This window comes from Carettochelys insculpta, chromosome 1 (genome assembly GCF_033958435.1).
Source record: "Carettochelys insculpta isolate YL-2023 chromosome 1, ASM3395843v1, whole genome shotgun sequence".
In the NCBI taxonomy this organism is placed as follows: Eukaryota; Metazoa; Chordata; order Testudines; family Carettochelyidae; genus Carettochelys; species Carettochelys insculpta.
Window position 1 is genome coordinate 316,740,111 of NC_134137.1, and position 17,125 is coordinate 316,757,235.

Consider the following 17,125-nt stretch of genomic DNA (forward strand, 5'->3'; position numbering starts at 1 on the left):
GGCTTTGTTGGGGTGCTGGGCAGGACACCGCACTGGGTGGGGAAAGGGCTGGCACACTGTGGGAGGTGTGTGTGGAGGGGTTCTGTTGGGGGGGGACCAGACTGGGCCCCACGCCAGCCAGGGGAGAGGCTGCACTGGGGACTGTGCTGGGCTGGGCCCCATGCTTGCTAGGGGGAGGGGGTGGGCTGGTCCCTGCCCTGACAGGGTGAGGAGCTGGGATTGGCATAGGGTGTGTGCGCGTGCGTTGGGGAGGGGAGAATGGCAGAACCTTGCCCAGACAGATAGATGGACAGACACAGCACAAATAATACATATGATATGAAATCACTTGACTTTGAGGAGTAGTGGCAAATAGGATATCAGAAATGTTTAAAAAAATTGTAAATACTAATCCAGCAAACACATACACTTGTGAATGGTCTCATTACATTCAACAGGACCGCCCACATACACATAGTTATGAATGATGTAACATACTTGTTACCAACCTTGCCAGCATTCTTAAGGCACAATCAATCATAGCACATCAAAGTAATGAACTGGTCAATTCTAAATGTCAATTCTACTGTTGCCATTCCACAGGCCATAATACAACAGAGTCCCCTCAAGCATTTTGGCATAAATCCCAGTAGCACCCTCCTTTCAAAGGCTGTGACCAAAAGGGAAAAGGCTTTCATCACTGCCTCTGTATCTCCCTGATAGCTGCAAAAGATGGGGATGGCAGTTATTTCTGGCAGCAAGTTTCTAGTAATAATTTATTCAGTTTGTAAACTATACCATAATAAGGACTTTCCCATGGAATGTGCACAAATATGGTAATTTATTAAAAATAAATTTAGGGTACGCTTCATGTCCATCACTTCAAGCTAAGAAAGTCATCACTATAATAGGGGTTTTCCTGTTAAGATCATACACAAAAGACAAACATTATTAACCTCATCCTGCAATTCTTCACCAAATGGGCAACAACAAACTACAAGTGAAAGGTTATACTTCGGCCAAGCAATTTGGACCTTGACAAAAAAGTAACTGACTACTCTGGTTCTTTAGGTTACGAATTTTTAAAATGTTAAATACTTTGAAAATAATTTACTATGCAAATTTACATGCGATTAATTTACAGCATTTTACCTATCCTCTTGAAAGTGCCAAGATTTCTTCATAATTGTTGTAAATCAAACTGATCTTAAAAAGCAGAAGACATTAAAACAAATATATTTGTATAAACATGAACTTGAGAGTGTCAGATCATAAGAACATATGACTGTCTATAATTGGTTAGACTTTGTCTAGAAAAGAGTAGCAGCACTCCCATTCTTCACACTACTCCATCATGGCTAATAGCCACTGATGGACCAATTCTCCACAAACTTATCTGTTTCCTTCTTTGAACAGCTCAAAGAACCTCCAGTTACAGGTAAGTAATTTCCATTTCTTTTCTGAGAGATGATCTCTATTATATTTCACTGAAAGTGATTAACAAGCAATAAGTACCTACTTAGGAGAAGGGTACAAGAAAAATGTCAGAACTGTGCAACAGAGAACCACTGTACCAAATGAGGCAACCACGGCAGAATGCTGCACTAAAGCATAATGAGAAGAAAAAACTCCACATGGCTGCCTTACATATATGTCTGCAAAGGGCAAGTCATGGAGCATAATGTAACTGACACTCATGCTCTCATAAAATGTGCCCATATCCCATGTGATGAAGGCCATCCTTATGGCTGATAGCAGAGTGCAATGCACTCTAAGAGTCACTGCAAGGTTCTCTGGGTATAGATCATTTGCCCTTTAATAATCCCCACTATGGAAATAAATATTCTAGCAGGCTTTCAGAAGGGTTTGGTCCTTCAATGGTAAAAGGTGAGGGCCCCAAAGACATGGAGAGAGTGAAACCATCTTCCTCATCTGCAGCATGTGGTTTGGGAAAGAATCTTGGCAAACACATGGTTCAGCTGAGAAAAAAAGCGTAAACCACTCAAAAACAAATTTGGAATGAAAGCACACAACTCTTTGCCCTTATCAAAAGGTGAAAGGAAGATTTGCTATCATGGCTCCTCATTGGCCAATCCTTCTTATAGAAGGGCTAGCAACCAGAGAAGTAACCTTTACGGATGGAAGAAAAGGAAGGAAGAGGCCAGGTGTTCAAAGGGAGATTTCATTAAAGACACAAGGATTAGGTTGAGTCCCACTAGGTGGAGACAGACTAAATGGATGAATATGCATGTACAAGGACCTTCCAGAATTAGGCAGCCAATGGATGGGTAAAAACTGAATGTCCCTTCATCCAAGGATGGAAAATGATAATAGCCACTTGTAGCGAGGTGCTGTGGCCTCCCCTAGACTCAGAAGCAGAGGAGGCTGCTCAGAGGCCTTGGTGGGCAGGCCCTGAGCCAGAACACTGGTGCCCCGCCCTCAGAAGATGGCGCCTAGAGCCAGAAGGGCCAGGGGCAGGGCTCGAGGCCCATTAAAGGCTGGGCTGCCATGCAGGGAGGAGGCCGCTGACCAGTCTCCTGGGCGCCAGGGGCGGGGGACCTGCCGCCACCCAGCCTGTCGGCAAGAGTTACCCCCAGCTGTCCAGACCAGTCTGGGCAGCCACAGATAAGGATGCCATTGGGCTACTACCCGGACTTCCCGGACCTACTGGGGTTCTCACGCCAGTGGAGGGCCCCCTCCCCCGAGGCCCAGCCAGGACCAGAGAGACTGCCCGGGGCTAGCTACCCAGGGGCCCCAGAAGCACAAGATCCCAGAGTGCTGGGAGACACCCGCAGTGCAGAGGCCTCCGACCTCCTAGAGACCACAGTCCTGCCACCGCCGGACTACCCCAACGACATTGAGATGTCCGACTGGCCGGAGCCACTGAGGGCAGACCACCCGGGCGAGACCTACCAGTCGGGACTGGCAGACCAAGCCGACTGGGACACCGCGCCTATGGAGCTACAGGTAGGAAGCGGCCTGGGGAACGATCCCCTTGAGCCTATGTTGGTGGGTTACGGCCTGGATCCTCACCGCCACACTCAGGTGTGAGTGATTCATAGGGCCCCAGGCTGGGCTGCAGTGGAGTGGGAAGGCCTGTGACCCCCTACCCCCTTCCTCGCGGGGTAACCCCTCACCTCTCTAAAGCCAACCCCGGTTAGGGGAAAGCATTGTGAAGTAAGGGCTGGGCTTCCCAAACTGGGTGTCTGACTGATGCTTCACCCTGAACTAAGGGCTGGGCTTCCCAAACTGTGTGTCTGAGGGCTGGGCTGCCAAGCTGCTGCTTGACTGCTGCCCTGCCCTGCCCTGCCCTGCCCTGAACTGAGGGCTGAGTTTTCAAACTGTGCATTTGAGTGTGGTCTTGCCCTGAACTGAGGGCTGGGCCCCCGAACTGTGCACTTACCTGCAGCCCCGCCCTGAAGCAAGGGCTGGGCGCCCAAACTGTTGGTGGAACTGCTGCCCCTCCCCAAGCGGAGGGTTGGGGCCCAACTGTCTGTTGGACCACTGCCCTGCCCTGAGCCAAGGGCTGGCTTCCAAACAGGCTGTGTGATTGCTGCCCCGCCCCGGACTGGGGGGGGGGGGGGGGCCCTCTCCAGCTACTCGCTGACTGCCAGCTGGCCCTTAAACGGGACAAAGCCCTGGGCCAGCCAGTTACCTGGAGGGCGAGCTGTGTTGGCCCCCGCCGCCCAGAGGGGGCGCTGCCATGGGCCAGGGTCGTTTACACCACTCCATGCACCTTATGAACTTGAAAGTGAGTCCTGAGGCCTTCAGATAGAGGGAAAGCCTAAGAGAATAAGAATGCCCTCAGTTTTCTGGGGGCAAGACCTTTCTGTTGAGCCCAGAAGTGAAATGTGCCCAGTTGTAGTAAAATGGTAGTAAAATTTTGCAAGTCTTTCCTGCTACTGGAGAGGTCTTCTCATGTTAGTGGAGGCATCCAGCCAACCGCTAGGTGTTTGGGCATGCTCCTGAGGATTGGGATTATCTGACTCAGTCATTGTGTGAGCAGGTCTGGAAACACCAGGAGTGGGAGTGATGGATGTTTTGACATTTAGAAAATCAGAGGGAACCTGAGTTGTTGAGATCAGAATGAAGAGATCAGGATGGCCACTGTCCTCTCCCACTGGAGTCTGTGAAGGATGCATAGAACAAGAATGGTAGGGGACAGAAGCTATAACTGAAACAGTGGGACCAGTCAATAACTAGGCCATTGTCCTCTGAATTGGCACAAAGTCCTTCCCTAGATCAGTACTGAACACACGGTTTTAGTGTGCGGTGGAAAGGGCTCTCTGACCAGAAAACTCTGACCGGAATTCCCCACTGACCAGAAATATCCACAATAACCACATCATGCAGTTCCTCATTCGTGACAGTTTGCAGAGTTCCTGCTGACAGCATCAGCTATTTAGGTAGGCCTGACAGGTAGGCCTGCAACAAGAGGATACAGTGTCCAGTGCACCATTTCCAGTGCACAGCTTTAACACACAGTGCTGGGGATCCTATGCTTGTTTATGTAGTAAACCACAGTAGTGTTGTATAGAATCATAGGGCTGGAAGGGACCTCAGGAGGTCTTCTAGTCCAGCCCCCTGTTTCAAGCAGGATCAACCCCCACTAAGTCATCCCAGCCAGGACCTTGTCAAGCTGGGACTTTAAAAACCTTGAGGGATGGAGAACATGTACAACTTGATGAGAATGGATGAACTGTAAAAATGCATGGTATGAATTGTGTAATACCCAAAGCTGCAGGACGTTGATGTACATCCTGGATTCTTGGGCAGCCCAAGTTCTTTGTCTCTTGCAGTTTTCCATGTGGGCTCCCTAGCTGTTCAACTGTTATGACTGTCACTCTCAAAGAGGAGGTATGGCATTCTGAAGCAGACTTGGAGCAGGTCTGTCCCCCATCAGAGGGAGATGACGACATCTGACATGGTGAAAATGATGTCCACAGGTTGATACAGCAGGGAATAGAAAGAAGTGTCAAACTTGATAGTGTCGTTGCATTGAAAGACTTCCAGGTCCCACCTGTCTTTTGTTACTGCACTCCATGATGGTTGAGAGTTTGAGATGGCACACAAAGTAGGTGATTGTTAAGAGCACTGAGTGCAAGGCGGCTAATGGTTCTCTATGCACTAAGGAATACCACTTATGTGAAAGCTGGAGGTTTTGTAAGGAGGAAGCACCAGCAGTCCCGGAGAAGATCTATGGAACTTTGAGAGCTTTTACGAGGATTCTTAGGAATGCTGGAAGCAGAACTGGAGAGTTCTGAAGTGTGGTATAGGCAGGGGGAAGTAAACGTTTTCTTTCAGTGCTGTCATATATATATATATGCGTGGGGATCACAGGGTCACTCTGGAGTCTTTCAGTGAGTGTTAGGAACCTTCTGTCTTCTGAATAAAGAGGTGTGAGTCATCAAAAGGGAAGTCTTCAGCTGTGCTGTGTATTTCTTCATGGAATCCTAAGGCATATTACCAGAATTACCCCATGACTATGGCAGATGTCTCTGGATGCAAATCAACCTGAAATATGGTCCTATAGACCAACTTCCCTTTCTCCAAATTAGCTCAGAAATGGGTATATAATCTTGCTGACATAGTTTATCCTAAAAATCTGCATCTGACCACGATTCAAGAAGTCATATTTGGCCATCAACACTGGATAATTTTAGCTATCTAACTGGAGGCTGGCCAAGGAAAATACCTTTCTGCTGACACTGTCTAACTTTCTGCACTCCTTGTCAGATATGGGGCTTGGCCCATACCGTAACAGCCTGGATCAATAGGTAACTGGCCAGATGATGTAAAAACAAACTCCTTAAGGGGAAAGAGCACCTTTTTACACCCTCTTCTTGCTAGCAATTCATGTGGCTAGGATATCCCACACAGTAAATACTAGCTGGAGAATTACATTGTTGGTACATGCCACTCTAGCCAGTGCCTGCGAGATGCCCAGTAGTTGGTGCTTCTCTGTGTGCCTCTTAAATAAAATGTCAAGAGCATTACCATCAGTAAATCCCACTACATTTTTTGTGTTTAAAAAAAGAAAAAGGGAGGGGGGAGAGAGAGAGAGAGAAGCCAGTATAGCTCTTTGACTGCCCCCACTCCACTGGCAGGTTCCCGCAGCTGGGGCTTTGGCTCCCACTCCCACTCTGCCACAGGGTCTCTGCCTCCCAGTCCCACAGCAGCTTCCAGCCCTCATGCTGCGGTGGAGCCAGCATGGGCTTCAGCTCCTGGCCCCGCTCTGCCATGGGGCTCGGAGGTTCCAGCTCCTGGACCCACTCTGAAAAAAGATGATGGTACACCACACCGGAGCATACCGTCACAAAAAAAACAGAACTGGTAGCTCCTGAAATTGATTATAGTTGTCTGGAGGAGAGGAGGGAATTAAAAACTCAGCCACCTCTGGGTGGTGATGAATGGAAACTCTTCCAGATCCCTCAGTATCATCAGAGCTAGGCTGATTAACACACTGTATAACCAAATGTCAATTCAATGAATGTCAGTTCAATGAATCCACAGAGCTGGTCCCACTGGAACTAGACTGGGACTCCAAGATAGGAGATGCACTACTGGACTGCATATGTTCATCTACAGGCACTTTCCCTGGCCAGGATTCAATTGCAGTCGCAGGACAACCTCCATGATGTGCTACTTAAGGCATATGCCCTGGCCTTTCCAGGTACAGGCAAAGGAGAGGCAACAGGTGCTTCTCCCAAGCAGTACAAATAGCACTGGTGCTGCTAATTGCTAAGCAAAAATGAGCAAGGACAGAAAGCACAGACCTTGAATCCCAAAGTCTTTGACAAAATCCAATTCTCCAGATATGGGTGCTTGGGGAAGAGGAAACTGGTTTAGCAGAAAACCATCACAGTAACATCTCAAAGTCATAAATCCTATAAAAAGTATTACAAAATAAGTAAAATCTTAACTATGTACAAGAAACAAACAGTTTTTCTGGAAGTTTGTAAAGTGCATCACCAAGGACAATAGAGAAATTGACTCTTGTTGACTTCTTCCCAGGTTGGATGATGGACCAGGGCCCAGATTGTTGATTGCCTTGCATTGCTTGGAAGCCCTGGAGACTGACTCTTGTGGCTCCACCTGACAAAAGAGCTGAGCCTTGGGGATAGACTCATCTGCCCTGCTTGGAGGGAGAGGACAAACCCTGACCTTATTTATAAGCCACTAATTCCTCTATTGTAGTGCAGAGCAAAGAACACTCTAGTGAGCAGGCGTGCTTCCACCCCCATTGCAATGCTGAGGGGTTGCCATTGGCCTACTACAGGTGATTTTAAGAGTAACATCAGGAAAATGGGGAAAAAAGATAGGGAAGATAAAAAAGGTACTAAAAGTAAATATTAGCCAGAGAACAGCTTGGGCATTTACTTGTTCAATTATATTTAAACTAAAAGGCATAGAGAGAGTCTTGAAGAATGATGCATGAAAGTGAATTATATAGGTTACTAACCAGTTAATCTACTCACTCATATCCACATCTTCATCTACATAATTTTCTCCCAACAAGCAGCTTTCCTTATTATGTTTCACTCCTATAACTAGGCCCTGCATCATCTTTTTTGCACCGACATTTTCCTTTTTTACCCAGGGAACAAATTTCTTCAACATATTTCCCAAGGGGGGGCGTGTCTTATGCCCAGAGTCATGAAAGTTTTTCTGTGGCAAAAGTTTGGAGGTGGAGGGGTGAGATAAGAAACTGTGTGTGTGTGCTCAATAGTGCCTTCTCTTTTTCTTTCCATTCAGCTCCACTGTTCCTTTGTACTTTGCCGCTGTCCTTTTCTATGTAACGTTTCCCCATCTTTAACCACCCCAGAGCCTGTACACCCAGCTGAAGTATTCACCTCCTTCCACTCCAATCCTCTGCCTCAGTCCTGAGCCCCCTGCCAAACTACAAATACCTTGGCTTCACCCTCACCACACACTGTTCATGTGCAGAACAAATTCTGTTATGTGCACCAATACGGGGATGATTTGTTACAAATCACTCCATATTGGTTGATGTAACAAAATTCATGCTACACAAAGACTTAAAAGAAAAAAAAAGAGGGACTGCAGCTGTTCAGTCACCTTACATTCACTATGTACTCTCTATCTGATTTCTAAAACCATCCTTTCATTTACCCACTTTATTTACCAGTTAAAGGCATTATATACACCACCTAAAACAGGATTTAATCAGTTTTTTACCTTGTTTGCTTCTGGTACTATATCTTCTATATCTGGTACTTGTTCCAGGTAGTTTACCTTTTATTCTGAACCCACACAGATTAGGTAATGAGGCACCCTTATCTCTGTTCAGAGCAAATGCATTTCAGGTACTAAGGGGAATGAAGGCACCACCTAGGTTTTATATCCTTTCCTGTTGCCATAAGAAAATAATTGTGTGTCCTAAACTTAGTTTTCTGCAGGATTTTATCAAGGTACAGGCCAATCTCAGCTGCACAGCTGATATAATACTTCCTAATTTTTATTTTTGCGCACGTGTGTGCACGCGTGCGTGCGTGCACGCATATATATATGCATGTGCAAAACATACATATTGTTTGTAGTATTATCCACATAATACACTAGTATATTCTGGCTCTCATGCCTGTCAACAATACCAAATGAAGTAAGTTAAAACAGAACATATGATTTTTTTTTCCACCATAATTTTAGCCAGGGATAAAGTATGGTGCCCTAGCCTTCATAACAAGGGCAGGAGATGGATGGCAGGAGATAAATCACTTGTCTTCTGTTCTCCTTCTCTGGGGCGCCTGGCATTGGCCACCGTCGGCAGATGGGATGCTGGGCTTGATGAACCTTTGGTCTGACCCAGTATGGCCATTCTTATGTTCTTATGTTCTTATATGAATGACTACTGAAGATGCTACTACCCCATCTCAGTTAAATTACAGTATGTTGGCAAACCTAGCTTAAAAAGTTCTACCCACTAATTTGAGTTACATTTTTTAAGATTTCACAAATAGGGTATCTTTTGTAGTACTTCACACTATCTGAACATTTGAAATCAGTGAGGGGCTCATATCCATTTATTTACTTGCTCAGCCTCTCACAATAATCAGGTTATAGAGAAGTTCTACAATCATACTAAATTTCAAATATACTCTCTGATATTTTATTCCAAAGCGAACACAACCACCTTGACCATACTGTCATCCTAACATCTGTCTAAATACACAGATTTTTTTCAATAGGGCCAAAGGTTGACTTTTGCTAAATTTACATTCTTATCCTCCCATTACTGCGGCCAGACAATGGCCACAGTTAAGCATTTCCTCCATTTTGAACACAACAAGATTGAGTAATTCCTTGCACTTCAAAGAAGTACTACTGTGATCTCTCTCAAAATAGAAAAAAAAACACCATTTCACATTTTCAGTATTACTATGTAGTTAAATACACTAGTTTCATTTTTCTGGATGCTTCTACTTGTGCAGAGTTTAAGACCAACTTGTTCTTATGCCAAAAAATTAATATCCACTCAGCAGCACTTGAATAATACATCAGAATATATGTATGGCTCTGACACATGCTGCTGCAGCCCCATTAAATACCATATTTTATAGAATTAGAACGCTGAAGGGTGACATATTAAGTCAAAATGATGTAGGTGGTCTACTAAGTGATCACATACTTTTAAGTACATCCAAATTTTGACACTTCATGGCTTAGGTGGGAGTGTAAATGGGAGGGGAGGCATTAGTTAGTCCTTCTGGAAACATCATGAATTTCTGAAGTTGTCACACTTGTGAAATACTGTCCAGAAAATCAGGAATATGAGAATTCGCAGGAACTGAACAGCAGGTAAATAAAGGCAGTAGCTAAACCTGTCTCTTTCTTTGTAAGCACGAAAAGTACACGGGGCACTTTTACGATCAACTGACAATTAAAAAGCTGCAACCTCAAGATGCATCACTACGCAAGACCCATTAAACCCCCCAGATTACGCTACAATTAATAGGCCTGTCTGGCAGCCCCTGCAGAAGCTTCACGCAACGGAGTGATAACCGGCAGCTTAATCCGAAGCCCAGCATGGCCGAGGGGAGGTGGTTTTGGGTCCTGCGCCTGGCAAATACGAAACCTGTCAATGCCGGAAGGGGAAGGTGGGGCCATTTCCCTGGTTCGCGTTTGCACAATGGAACGGACGCCTGTAGGGGACAGTCCGAGCTCTGCCCAGCGCCCCATTAGCGGGGCCGGCCAAGCGCCCAGCCAGGCCAGGCCGCTCTTTGCCGTCGCCCCACAGGACCCACCCGGCCGCCCCGCGCCCTCGGGCCCAGAGCCGCGGGAACGGGGCGCCGCGGGGCCCTGGCAGTCTCGGCGGCTCGGGCCATACCCGGGGCGGAGATCAGGGACACAGCAACAGGCAGGGCCGGGGCCGCGCCACCCCAGCAGCTCCCCAGCCCCGCTACCGCCCGTTGGCAGCAGGACGCCCACCTCTCTCCCGGCCTCGCAGAGCCCAGCCCGGCCCGGCCCGGCCCCTCCCTCACCAGGTGTCGCCCTTGCGCAGGGCGGTTTTGAGCAGCGCCGCGACGTCCGAGCGCTGGGTCTCCAGATCCGCCGCGCCTCCCTCCGCCATCTTCTCCCCCCAGCGGCAGCGGCGGCGGCGGCGGCAGGGGCAGGAGCAGGAGCGGGCCGCGCTGCATGCTGGGAGTGACGCCAACCGGGAGCCGCCCTCGCAACCGCGACCCGAAGGCGGGGACAAGCGGGGAGCCCGTCCGCGAACTGCCGGCATGCGGGGCCGCTGCTGCCCCCTCGCGGGCGGGCGGTCTCGGCGCTGGGGCTGGGGCCCTGCCGCCTAGACTTCGTGCCGGTGCGGCTGCCCAGCGTGGGGAGGCGGGCGGAAGGCCGGCAGCGCTGTGGCCGCAGAGCCGCCTTGCCCTGGATGGAGCGCGCACTCGCCGCTGTCCGCCCCCTGGAGCAGTCCTCTCCCCTGGCCGGCCGAGCCGGGAGCTGTAGGCAGAGGTGCAAAAGGTACCCACAAAAGTTACTTGAGTAAAACTACAGCGCGGGGGGGGGGGTAATACTTAAGTACAAGTCTCTGGCGTCCCTTTGGAGTGCTACTTGAGTAAAAACAAGAAGTCCTGTGGCACCTTATAGGCTAACAGATATTTTGGAGCATCAGCTTTCGTGGGCAAAGACCCACTTCATCACGAAAGCTGATGCTCCAAAATATCTTAGTCTGTAAGGTGCCACAGGACTTCTTGTTGTTTTTGAAGATAAAGACTAACTCGGCTACCTCTCTGATACTTGAGTAAAAGCATACACATGCATACAGGTCAAATCATGGCGGTATCCAAGTGTGCAGAAGTGAAGACAGCTGCACTTTTGCTCAAGCAACTTTTTGGGTACTTTTTCCACCTCTGCCTGTAAGAAATGTTAAGTGACGTTCACCCACACAGAATTGCAGTGCAGACACATGCCCAGAGCTCTGGTAAGGGGGCTTTGAGCATCACAGCAAAAGTGGGATGCCCTTCCCAGGCCTGGCAAGCGTCTCCCTCTCCCTGACAGAAGAGGGTCCAATAAAAGACATGAACACCCCCTCACCCTCCACAAACACACACAAACCTAGCCTGGGACTCACATGGCTACATGATCACTGCTTCCAATACTGTAGCGGTAAAGTCAGAAGAAATGTTCAGTGGGATTGGAGAGAGGTTAGTAAGAGGTTTGGGAGATAAGTTGAAAATGGTAGCAGTTCCCCTGCTTGGCTTGCCAATCTCATTGGCTCCAGAGAAGTTGGATTTTCTAAGGTGCTGCAGAAATTAATTCTTGGGTTTTGAAGAAAAGAGGTAAATTAAGTGCATTACATAGGCCAGACACCTCTTAATGTAAGTTTAAGTTAAAATAAGGTTTGTTGTTTGTTTTTGTGTAAAAACAGCATAAAAGCTAGGTTTTGTTCATATAATTTGTGCTTTTAGCTAAAAACAGACAGGCACTCTGCAAAGATGTTAACAGAGATGTGGAAGGTGATAATAGTAATGTAGGGGGTGGCTGATAAAGACAGATAAACTGGAGACAGAAATACGAGTGCTTGCGTTGATTAATTTTCGTCTGAAACAAAGAGAAGAAAAACCCTTTCAAAGGCCAGGGGATCTTAATTATATGTTTTAAATATGAGCTGTCTGATTCTATAAAAATAGAATAAAGACTATTAGTCAAGAATACCAGTTTTAAAATCTGATGTCAGAGTCCCTGGGCGCACACGTCTGTCTTGCTGGCTAAATGAGCATATCTGTGTGATAAATGACCCCTCACACCAACAAAACAAACCAACAGTCATGTAGCACTTTAAAGACTAACAAAATAATTTATTAGGTGTTGAGCTTTCATGGGACAGACCCACTTCTTCAGAGCAATAGCATTTCCAGTACCGACTGATAGTAATATAGCACAGAGGTCCAAAAAAATTGAAATAAAAACTGACAAATCAGATACATGGAACTGAAGGATGGGCTGCGGGCGGGGGCAGAGAGACCAAGTGTCTTGCTGGAGATCATTACAAATACCAAAGAAGGGGAAACAGTCCTTGCCCTGGGTAAGATAATTGCTATCTCTATTGAGACCAAGTGTTAATGTATGGAATATGAACTCCAGTTCACACACCTCCCTTTGTAATCTGCTGTTACAAAATCTCTTTGTTGTAGGATGCATATTCTCAAGTCTTTGACAGAATGATCCACTCCATTGATATGCTCACTGACAGGTTTATGTGTATTCAGATTCCTAATGTCTGCTCTATGTCCATTCATTCTTTGGTGATGTGTTTGCCGAGTTCGTCCAATGCAATAGTAGAGGGAGATTGCTGGCACATGATGGTATATATAACATTGGTTGAGGTACTGGAGAATGAGCCCCTGAGCTTGTAATTAACCTGGTTAGGTCCAGTGATGGTATCTCCAGAATAAATACGTGGACAAAGTTGGCTCTTACACCAAGAATCATAGCAATATTCACGTTACTCCTGGTCCCAAAGAATCAGTTGCATCAGCTCAGCTGCATTTTGGGTCTCCCACCAATAACAATGCTTGCAGCCAATCCTGTAGTAAACTAGGTGATGATTTATTAAATAGGACACGGAAATCAGAGACTTATTTACAAATGTAAGTGCATTTCAACTGGTTAACACTTGCTTAAATTGGTTTAATTTGCCTCAGCAAGGGTATGTGTACTCTGCACTGGCACACTGTGACAATGGAGTTGGGCTACTCTCACACTGTTATGTAGATGCTTCCTACATCAAAATAAGGATTTTTTTTTCTTTTGATGCAGTTAATTCATCTCAGGAGCAGCAGGTTTGTAATATTTTGGTGGTGCCCAGAATGATTCCAAATCCTGCCCCCTAACCCCTTGTAAATTGATATAAATATTTTTAAAATAACATAAACATGGACTGAAAATTGTCCCTCTTCCCTTCCCCCCAATACACAACAGCAGGGCGTCCTACACTCAGGTCACTTCCCCACCTGGGCTGTGCTGAGGCATCAGCAGCTGTGTTCTCCTCCCTTTCCTTGTGCACTCCTGGGCTGCTTGAAGCAAAGGAGCAGCAGTCCAATGTAGGAGTAAGCAGCAATGCCAGCTGCTTTGTGCATCTAGGTGGGTCATCTTCCCCATGTAGTTGCAGGAGGGGGTGCAAGGGACAGGAGCGAAGGGGGCACAGTGCAGAGGGCGCAGTGCAGGTGTTGGGGCACAGGAGGGAGGGGCAGACATTAGGGGAGGGAGTGAGGTGCTGGGGTTGTGGGGAGGGGAGTGTGGGGAACCTAGGGAGCCTATGGGGGAGAAGGGGCAATGAGGGGCACCATGGTCACAGGGGCTGGGGAACCAAAATGCAAATTTGCCAGGGTGCCTTTGGCTTAAGGCCAGTCTTGTGCAAGAGTCTCGCCCAAGAAGCCCCCTCAAGCAGCGGAGAGCTGGTCACACGTGCAAGGTCAATCCTCTCCTCTTGCTGTCCTCACTGGGGGGGAGCTCGGAGAGGGAGGCTGTCAACAATGCCATATCCTCTTCCCCTTACCGCCCCACAGGTAGAGAAGCCAGGGATCCCCTGCTGTGAACATGCTGCCTCAGGCACTGATGGTTTGCAGGTCCTTTGCAGCTCAGCATGAAGCAGCTTTCAGACTCTGAGACACCTCCATCTGTGAACAGGTCTGTGATCCGTGCTGGAGCTGAGTACCCAGCTGTGAATATTCATGGGACTCGGGCACTCGCAGCCCATTTAACTTGCCACGTATGATTCCTCTCTGTGAGAGGCAGTAGCAAGGTCCATAGGTGCTGACTCCATGGGTGCTCTGAGGCTGGAGCACCTATGGAAAACTGAGTGGACACTTAGCACCCACCAGCAGCCCAACACCACTGTGCCCCATCTCCCCCTAGCCTCTTCCATCCATGTCAATCAACTCTCCCCACTTCTTCCCACTGCCTCCCACCCACCACAACCAGCTGTTTCACACTTTGCAAGAAGCTAGGGGAGGGAGAGGGAAAGAGACAGGGTGGGGAGAGGTGGGATGGGTTGGAGTGTGGAGCAGGTAGGGATGGGGACTTGGGAAAAGCATGGTCTGAAGGAGGCGTGGGAAGAGGGTAGTGGGGGCTTGGAGTAAGGGGCTGAGTGGGGGCAAGGCCTAGGGCAGAGCAGGTGGTTAATCATTTTTGGGCTCAGAGAAAGCCAGCGCCTACGGCTATGCTGACAGAACAATTCTTCCTTTGACATAGCATCTTGCACAGGGGCTACATCTATCTAACCAGGTCACACAAAATGCAAATCTTTCACAGTCTTGAGTGTTGTAACTAGGTTGATCTAATTTGTAAGTGTAGAGGAGGCCTTAGTTATATAAATCAATAGAAGCAAAAGTGAAACCTGCTTAAATGTCTATTTGAGACAGAACTTTAAATCAATTTGGTTAAGTGATTCACTCTTCTAGTATAGACAAAGCTGCAGAATTTAAAGAAACAGGTTACATCAGACTACATTTGACATTAGCAGAAGAAAGGACCAATCCTGCAATCCCTTACTTCTCTAAGAAATCTTTATTAACATGAGTTCTAATGATTATTTAGATATATTTCTACAATGGAAGTCATTGGGACAGAAAGTGACAGCATGAGAGACTGCAGAGCAGTGATTAAGGCATTCATCTGAGATCTGGGTGACACTGAGTCTATTCTTCTAATCATTCTTTTAATCCACAGTGGAACAGTTTTGACAGGAGAGCCTGAGGGACTCCCATATCAGAATATCCCATGGCTCAGTGGTTAGAGCTGAACTGCTGCCAACAGTAACGGAGGCACAATTTAAGTAACTTAACCTGATTTGACTACAGTAGTGCTTATGGAACAAGCAACATAAGATAGTCTGGTTAATAGGATGTAAGCACTATGCCAAAAGAACAAGGCAAGAAGGTCTATCGTCTAGTTAGAAGGAAAAGTGAGAAGTCTGTAAAGACAGTAAAGTGTAATTGGAAAAGATTCTGAGATTTCAAGGCCAGAAAGGAACTATCAGTGAGCAGGAGATTGGCTACCAGAGCTGGGTGATAGAGCTGGGTCACCTGAAAGGAGACAAGGCACGAATAAACACTGCCATGTCCAATTTCTTTGAAAAATTGCTTAACTGTTACGGATTTTAAAAAGTGTTCTGTGCTCCCTTCCAACCAAACAGGCAGTAGAGTAAATCAGGCAGCTTTCTGCAGGCCAGTTACACTTGTTAGGCTGCCTGGAGACTGCTTTCAGACAGGACCATTTTAATTATCTACTCTGACATTCTGTATGATACAAGCTATAAAATTCCCCCAAAATAATTTCTAGAGCAGGTTTTGTTTTAAAAATTGCCAGGAGTGGAGACTCCACCAGAATACTTGGTACAGTTTCCCACTAGTGGATTACTCACTATTTTTTTATATATTATTTTCAGTCTGAATTTGTCTAGCTGCAATTTCCAGCCATTAGCTCAGGTTACACCTTTCTCTGCTAAATTGAAGAGCCCATTATCAAGTATTTGTTACCTTTATTTATAGACTGTAATGAAGTAATTCCTTAACTTGCTCTTTAGTAAACTAACTAGAGAGTACTCCCTGTGTCTATCACTGTAAGGCAGGTTTTCTAATCCTTTAATCATTCTTGTGGCTCCTTTCCTCTTTTTCAACATTTTTTCCTGAATTGTAGGCACTAGGGCTGAAGGTCCAGCAGAGGTAAACTAAACTCTCTACTTCTATTTGAGGGTCCCCTGTTCGTTCGTTCGTTCATTCATTTATTCATTCAATCATTCAATTATCTCATTGATTCTCTTGGCCACAGCATTGCACTGAGAGCTCAGATTGAGCTAATTATTCACCATGACTCCCAGATCTTTTTCAGTCACTGCTTCCAAGGCTGGATATCTCCATTTTATAATCCCAGAGGAATAGCCATGTTAGTTGTAGCTTCACAAAAAACAAGGAGTCCTGTAGCACCTTAAAACTAATAAATAAATTTGTTAGTCTTTAAGGTACTACAGGATTGCTTTTATTCTATAAATATGATCAACGTTGTTTGTTCCTCGATGCATACATTTAGCTGTGTTAAAACAGTCATTGTTTGCTTGTCCTCACTTTACCACGCAAGTGAGATCTCTCAGTAATATTGACCTATCCTTTTCATTATTTAGCATTCCCCCTCCTCTGTTCTTGTGTCATATGCAAACTTTATCAGTAACAATTTTATGTTTTCTTTCAGGTTACTGACACAAATATTAAATAATGAGGGACCAAGAGCTTATACCTGCAGGACCCCAACAGAAACACACTCACTTGATGATTTCTCCTTTACAGTTACATTTTGAGACCTGTACGTTAGCCAGCTTTTAATCCATTCAATATGTGCCATTAAAAATAAACTGGAACAGTATAACATAATTATAATCAAAATATCATGTGTTCTGAAGTCACATGTCTAACAGAAGTCTCATTGCACCAACATTCCCTTTATCAATCAAATTTATAATCTCACCAAAGAGATTAATTTTAAAGAATCTGTTTTTCCCTAAACCTGCATTGATTGATATTAATTGTTAACCTTCTTTAATTCTGTATTAACTGAATACCCATCAGCGGTTCCGTTATCTTGTCCAGGATCAATGCCAGACTCAAAGGCCTAAAATTAACTGGGT

The 17,125-nt window shown here is 46.3% G+C and overlaps 1 protein-coding gene and 1 long non-coding RNA gene across 6 annotated transcripts in view; one reads left to right on the plus strand and one right to left on the minus strand.

Annotated features, from left to right (window-relative positions):
* The window catches only part of USP15 (ubiquitin specific peptidase 15), a 137,860-nt gene extending 127,236 nt beyond the window's left edge, over positions 1 to 10,624 (minus strand). For all 5 annotated transcript variants that reach the window (XR_012648126.1, XR_012648139.1, XM_075013799.1 and 2 more), the window contains exon 1: positions 10,482 to 10,624. Coding sequence is in view for 3 of the 5 variants with exons in the window: in XM_075013799.1 (XP_074869900.1) it covers positions 10,482 to 10,570 (89 nt within the window). In the remaining 2 variants the exon portion in view is untranslated. The remainder of the gene's footprint in view (positions 1 to 10,481) is intronic.
* A 180-nt stretch (positions 10,625 to 10,804) lies between these two features.
* On the plus strand, positions 10,805 to 16,850 carry LOC142007421 (uncharacterized). Its single transcript, XR_012643930.1, has 3 exons — positions 10,805 to 10,965; positions 14,013 to 14,133; positions 16,693 to 16,850. It is a non-coding gene; the product is annotated as an uncharacterized LOC142007421 (long non-coding RNA).
* Positions 16,851 to 17,125: the final 275 nt, after the last annotated feature.